The sequence below is a fragment of the Parasteatoda tepidariorum genome, chromosome 2, assembly GCF_043381705.1.
Source record: "Parasteatoda tepidariorum isolate YZ-2023 chromosome 2, CAS_Ptep_4.0, whole genome shotgun sequence".
Lineage (NCBI taxonomy): Eukaryota > Metazoa > Arthropoda > Arachnida > Araneae > Theridiidae > Parasteatoda > Parasteatoda tepidariorum.
The window spans coordinates 22,577,733-22,584,826 of record NC_092205.1 but is presented as its reverse complement, the minus strand read 5'-3'; the positions used below and the strand labels follow the sequence as shown (position 1 = coordinate 22,584,826).

At 26.5% G+C, this 7,094-nt stretch overlaps 1 protein-coding gene across 2 annotated transcripts in view; it reads left to right on the top strand.

Moving 5' to 3' along the window:
- LOC107436888 (vacuole membrane protein 1) overlaps positions 1-7,094 on the top strand; it is a 71,399-nt gene that overhangs the window by 48,302 nt on the left and 16,003 nt on the right. For both annotated transcript variants that reach the window (XM_043048657.2, XM_071177284.1), the window contains exons 2-4: positions 348-622; positions 5,025-5,115; positions 6,099-6,209. In XM_043048657.2, coding sequence (XP_042904591.2) covers positions 348-622; positions 5,025-5,115; positions 6,099-6,209 — 477 coding nt within the window. The remainder of the gene's footprint in view (positions 1-347; positions 623-5,024; positions 5,116-6,098; positions 6,210-7,094) is intronic.

The window sequence follows — 7,094 nt, the reverse complement described above, 5'->3', positions numbered from 1 at the left end:
AATTCTCGACATTTACACCGGCGCTATTGGGTTTCATTGCCTTTAACACATGTTTTTAATTGTCAAACTTTATTGTTAATCCACTTTTAACTGATCACCACCACTGTCATTTGGCGAAATTTTACTGTAACTTTAGTTTTTAGAGAAATTTTATTGTAATAATTTTACTTTTATCTCCGTATACCCCCCTGGGGTGGGTCGGAGTTCAACCTTACTTAGTTTTGTTCATACCACTGCCCAGAATTCGACAATTATTTTGATAAAAGTACTGATTTTAAAATCTTCGCAATGAGTGGATGATTATTTTTCTTACATTTATGAGTTATACTATATTTTCTCTCTTTCAGGTAAAGCGATTAGAAAAATTTGATAAAGTGAAGATGTCTGAAAATTCAGATCCTAGTGTAAAATCGAGGAAGTCTTACGAAAGTGTAACGTCTAATGGAGGACTTGATAGTGTATTTTCTATGCAATATGATCCAAGTTCATTATCCAGTCAACACAAGCAATGGATTGCCGTCAGAGAAGATCGAAAAAATTTAGTTTTGTGGAAACAGCCTTTTACTACTCTTCAGTATTTTATAAAAGAGTTACTCATAGATTTTTATGAATATGGAACCCAGTAAGATTTCTTTTCATTGCTCATAATTTTGTCAAAATTAATGTTGAAAGTTTGTATTCAGTATGTTGTATAATTTTAGTTGTTGAAACTAATTTCATTCTTTCCTTGATTTCATACTCTTCGTTTATAAAACATTTGAAATTTCAGATTTTGGTTTTAAAAATTTCAAATTAGTGAACTGTAAATTAGAAGATCTTAAGTTAATATATGGATTGTTTTTTGTTTCATGTTTTGTTAATTTTCTTATTCCTTGCTTTGTGCTTCAACTGGTTTAAATAGTTTTTAAAATGGAAAGCTGGATGTAAAAAATTTTGTTCAAAATTTCAAACTGTTGCTTATATCAATAATAAATGTATAAAAATTTTAATTTTGAATTTTTGTCGCCTATGTTGATTTTTCTATAGCATTAGCATAGATATGACTTGAGAGGTAATAGACATATGCAAATAGTCATCCCCTCCCTCTCAATGTTCCAAACATTCTCTTGAATAACATGGTGCGTAGCGTTTTTAAAAAGTGCTTAGTTTTCCCTTTTTCAAAATGAGATTTTTCCTTTACCATGTTGATTTTCGCTACAAATTATGCAAAAGGACACAGTTCACATTGTTCTATTCAACGTTTTCACAATTAATTCAACCCCAATCTATTTCGGCGTATTGTCAGTCCGTAGCATATGAAAACGCAGTTTGTTTTACATGATTCAAATTTCCTGGTTTCTGAAAATTGTCAAAAACAATGCCATAATTTTTTTTTTTTTTTGGACAAGACTGTTAAAACAATATAAAACCATCAATTGTCAAAAACTTTCCAACCTGGGTTAATTATGATGTTTTTTAAAGTGCTTAAAAATATTTTTCAGTGCTTAAAAGGTGCTTATTTTTTGTTGAATAATTTGACTACTCACCCTGAATAAAACACTTAACATGGCGTTTTCCATTAAGCGTAAAGTGATTATGTTTCTCTTCAAAGTTTTATAACTAAATATTTCACTCATCTTCATTAAGTAGCTGGTTTGAATAGAAAATCATAGATTTGATGTAATAACATAATTTATTTCTAGTTTAAAGACAGTTAAATAAAAAAAAGAAGTGTAGGATAAGTTTCTGTTATGAAAAATAGCTTCAATTTTTCTAGAATTAAGATTTCTTTATATATTATCATTCGATTCAATGATATTTAATTAACAGATAAATATTTTGCAGTAACCTTGGCAATGTTTTTAATACTTTTTATCATAAATTAAAATTGGCATTTTGTTTATTTTAAAATTTAACTTTTGATAAATTTTTACCTATTTGAATTAAAGAGAAACTTTTATTGCAAAAATTATAATTCAAAACTTTAGAATTTTTCTGAGATAATACTGTACCAGGTAGTCTAAAGGCAGGAGAAATGAAACTATTATAGATTAAAGTATTTTTTTAATGTATATATGCATTTAGTTTAATTTAAACCAGCACAAAAATGTTTCTAAAACATTTAATTTTACTTTTACGCTAAAAACTATTATTTCCAACGTTAAAAATAAAACATTGTAATTACTTTTATTTTATTTCATCATTTTTGTTCATTTGTTTTTTTATTACAGTACAGAACCCGTTATCCGGAAATCAGAAAACCGGAAAACCAAAAAACCGGAACGAAATTCGATAACTTTTACCGCTATTTTTTCAAAAAAAAAATTTTTTTCCTAATAAGATTTTAGGATTTTTCTTCCTTTTTTGAAAGATGTTTACCCTAGCATCATTTTGGAAATAATCATTAGTGTATTACTTCGTTTTTTCAAGATTATTTCCAAATATTTTTTTTTTAGTTGGGTTTAACAATAAAAAAAACGACTTTTTGTAGCGATTCAAAAAACCGGAAAAATCAGTTATCCGGAATAGCGATGGTCCGTATCATTCCGGATAATCGGTTCCCTACTGTATTATGTACTAAAAAATATATTATTCTTTCTTTTTCTTCATTGAGAATTTTCTGATATGATATTATACAAAAAATTTTGTTTAAAAAAATAACACATTTAGCTTATACATTAGCTGAATATCTTAACCCTTTAAAATTCTGATTGTGAAACATAAAAAATTCTCAAAATAAGACTAAACGATTTTTTAAATGAAAGATGTCGTCATATATATATATTCATATATATATATATTCATATATATATATTCATATATATATATATATTCAGAGATGTCGTCACAAAATTTTTAAGATGGAGCAAGATTATTCTTATTCTGTTGGTCTGACTATGTTGCATTGAAGATTGATATATAGAATTTTTAAATTAATCTTAGATGGACCAGATAAAGTGCTAATGAAAGGAAATTAATTAACTATTGAAAATATGGCCTGTAACGGTCTTGTGTAATTGATCTATCACAGCTCAATTAGAATGTAATTGGTTGGAAACAACGCATTTGATAATTTATCACATTTTAAAGGAGTCTAATTTTAGTCAGATTTTTACTTGCAGTATCAAAATAAATTATCTGAAATACAATATCGGAACGAGGACAGATAATCTTTTAATGAACTATTATTTATATCTTATCATTTGCACTTCGACTGCTGCCTATTACAATATATTTTACCCTCAATACACTGCAGTCTGACTGACTGGCTGGCAAACAATTGTTTTACCTTAGTCTACAGTTTGAGAACTTTTATATCTGCATAAATAGTTTGATTTAGAATGATTCTCAGACTATTATGAATTCCCAATAACATTAATGCCTCATACAGCCCCGCATTTAAATATATTTTGCATTATTAAGTAATCAATTTACAAACAGAAGCAATGTTCTATTATTCTGTGTATCACTATTTGAATATTTTTATAAAGCTCAGTCATTGTTGCTGAACTTTTTAGAAAACTGTTATAAAGATGCATAATGGTGTAATTGTAAAGTTAAATTATTAAGAATAGATCGTTTTTAAAATATTACGGACAAAGAAATTTTTTATAAATTTATGAACTAGAATCTGTTCTGGACTTACCGACATTCTCACGCATTAAATATATGATAGTTTTTTATTTTTACTGACTGTTAATATTTTTATTTTAAATTTCTTATATGTTATACTATATTAGTAAATCGTGAGTTTTTATATTCTCCATAGTGAGTCATTCGAATCAGTAATTTTTTTCTCGCTCTTTTGTTAAAAGAATCTGTTTATAAAAAAAAAACTTACAAAGTGGAAGCTAAGTGTTACATTTTAGTCTTCTATAATTTTGTTTCATCTCATTAAATGACTTTTTATTTTGCTTGTGTTTACATTCTTAATCATTTCTACAAACCCATATGGATATCTTCAACAGCATTTCCGTTTCTTTCAACTAATTTTGTTTCTTCAGTACAAAAATTAATGTAATAATAAATTAAATTTTAATGAAGTCTTTCATTTTTTACAATTTAACTAGTCTTATACACAGTAGTCCAACAGATCAGTGTCTAAAATAATGAATATAATGTTCTATTTTTATTTTGTGTTTTGTATGTTCTCCAAAATAACATATTTCATCATAGTTTTGCATATTTTGTGATTGTAATTTTTTATTGAAATTTTTTATTATTACCTAACTTTTTTAAAAATATGTATAGGGGCATGTAAACACTGACCAGTCAAAACTAATATGAACTGGTAATATCTTTTACTTGCAGTTCTTTTGGTCTAGTGACTACATTTTCCTAATTTCTACCCCTGATGTGTAAAAAGTTATTTTGTCATATAAAAATTTCAATTTTAAGTTACTTATTTTATGTTTTTATTTATTTTAGATTAGATTTCAGGGAGAGATAGTTAATACTTTATAATAAGAATATTTCTGAAGAAAAAAATCCATATATCCAAATATGTTGTCTGTGTAAAAGTTGATCCCCTCCAACTCTCATTGCAATTTAAGTGTTTAAAAAGTAGACTTATACACCAAAAAAATAACATTCAGTTGCTAGAGCAAACTTCTAGAATACCTCAAGATATTGATGGTTACGGTAGTCATTAAAAATGTCAAAAGTATTATGTATCTACATAAAAAATTTTAATGGCATGATTTTTTCAAGAAAAATTATTTCATTAAATTTAAGCAGTCATTATTTTTTTACCCTTATATGAATATTTTTATAATGTATTTAAATGTAAAAGCTTAAGCCCTTTGCAGCAAAGCCATTTAGAATTTGACTTCAAATTCACAGGCTCTGTATATAGACTATTAAAAAAAAAATGTTCCGCAAGCTAATTTTGCTATGAACCGATTTCGTTTATCATGAATTTTTGATAGTAATAAATTTTTCATTCTCACACATTATTTTATTGATAATATTCTTATCTACTTAAAGAAGTTTAAATCATATTTAGTTGAATGCATTAAGTTTTATTATTATTTTTTTTAATTTAGATTTCTCAAACACCAAAAGCTTGTTCTTATATGTCTCCTAGCCATTGCCATTAGTGTAACATTCTATCATTTTGACGGTCCTCATCAAAGAGTAAGCAATTTTATATTTTGATGTGTGCCTATATAAAAAAAAATAATTATGAAAGAACTTATTTGAATAGTTATGATAGTTTCACTTTAGTTCACTTTGAGATAAATAACTTCAAAGTATGGTATATATTTTTTTATCATCCTGTCTGATTTTAGTTGCTCCCTGTTTCGCAGCACCCTAAAGCACCACGGAGCACGATTATATTCCGTGGAACATTGGTTCCTAGAGTTTAACCTTTTTTTAAACCAGATAGAATTTTTGATATCTGTTATTAAATTTATATCTAATCAATTAAACATTATTTCTTAAATGTATTATGAAGAGAATATGGATTATTTTCTCAATTCGTTAACTTTTGCGATATTTATTGTTAAAATATCTGTTTTCATTATTCAATGGTGTGTTTTGGTTAAAAATTATGTCCTGCTTAAATGATGCTGAATTACGCATAGGGGGATATACATCAATGACGACAACTCAGATGTTGGATTTAAAGTAAATAAGGAGTTGTATTCCAAAATTTAAAAATTATGAGTAATTTGGTGTTTAAAAAATGTTTCAGATTGTTATTACTTTTTTTTTAGACCTCCAATAAATGCTTGAGTAATTTTTATAGTGCTGTGACATGCAAAAGATGCATACCTTTGCAAATGTACCACTATTTCTCGTGTTTTCATTTCAGATTTGTCAGTGTATTTTATTAAAGACTAATTTGAGCTGAAATTCAAAAATTAATGCTAGTTTTAACAGTGCTTAAATATACATTTTGAAATTCTTTTTTATTTATAGAATTCATATTTTGGCATTTAGCTACTACCAAGTTTTGTTTATTAATGTTTTGAAAAAAGTATTTAGAATGTGAAGCTTATATTCATATCAGTATAATAGTTTTCTTTATTCATTTTTCCCCCGCCTTTATAGTTACAGTTTAATATTGTATTTTATAAACATTTTTAAGAACTTAAATTTTTTTTCTTTTTCAGTATGTTGTTCGTTTAGAAAAGGAGTTTTTACGATGTGCCTACTGGATAGGCCTTGGTGTTTTGTCTTCTGTAGGACTTGGTACAGGTCTTCATACATTTGTGCTTTATTTAGTAAGTGATAGCTTTTATTTGATTTTTTAAAATACATAATCATTTATTTTTTCTCTTGTTTAATATGAAGTTCATTACTATATAATTGTCATGAATTTTCATTACTGTATAAATTATTTTTGATTTTAAAACTCATGCACTATTTCAAGTTGTTTGAAAATTAATTCAATAGAGCTTCGGTAATCCATGGAATTGGGTTGGAAGGGTACTGCATATAACGAAAATCACCAATAATCTGTAAAAAACCTAAAATGTGGAAACACAAATTATTTTTAGACGTATTCATACATGTGTATATATTTTTAACATACAACAGAAATCTTTGTTCAAAATCACTAAAAAAACAACTGATTANAATTTTTTTACTATTTTTTACATGCTTAGAATGATGTATTCTAATATATGAGTAATTTTTATTAAAATCAGAGATGTTGAGATATAAAGGGTTAAAGATCCTGCAGCAACCCAACAAAAATTCAATGGTTCTTCATAATTTCAAATGTGTGAAATGCTGAGTTAGCAACTAACTCAATAATTAGTGCAAAAAATCATGCTACAGTAATAATTAAGTTGCATGACATTTCAAAACCAATTTTAACATATTATTCTAGAGTTGAAAAGCTGCCTGATAAATTGGGAATTCTGGGAAAAGTTGGGGAATTTTAAATATTTGTGCCAAAATCTTGAAAAATCGAAGAGTTATTTGGTGAATGCAACGTTTGCATCATTTCCTACAAGGCATATCTTACATTTTTTTTCTCATTTATCTCACATTACATTTATTTTGTCTTTATTGCATTTCATGTGGATACAATATTCTGAAAAACTTATTTTGAATTCTTATGTAAAAATAATAGTGGAATTCCATATATTTTAAATTATTAA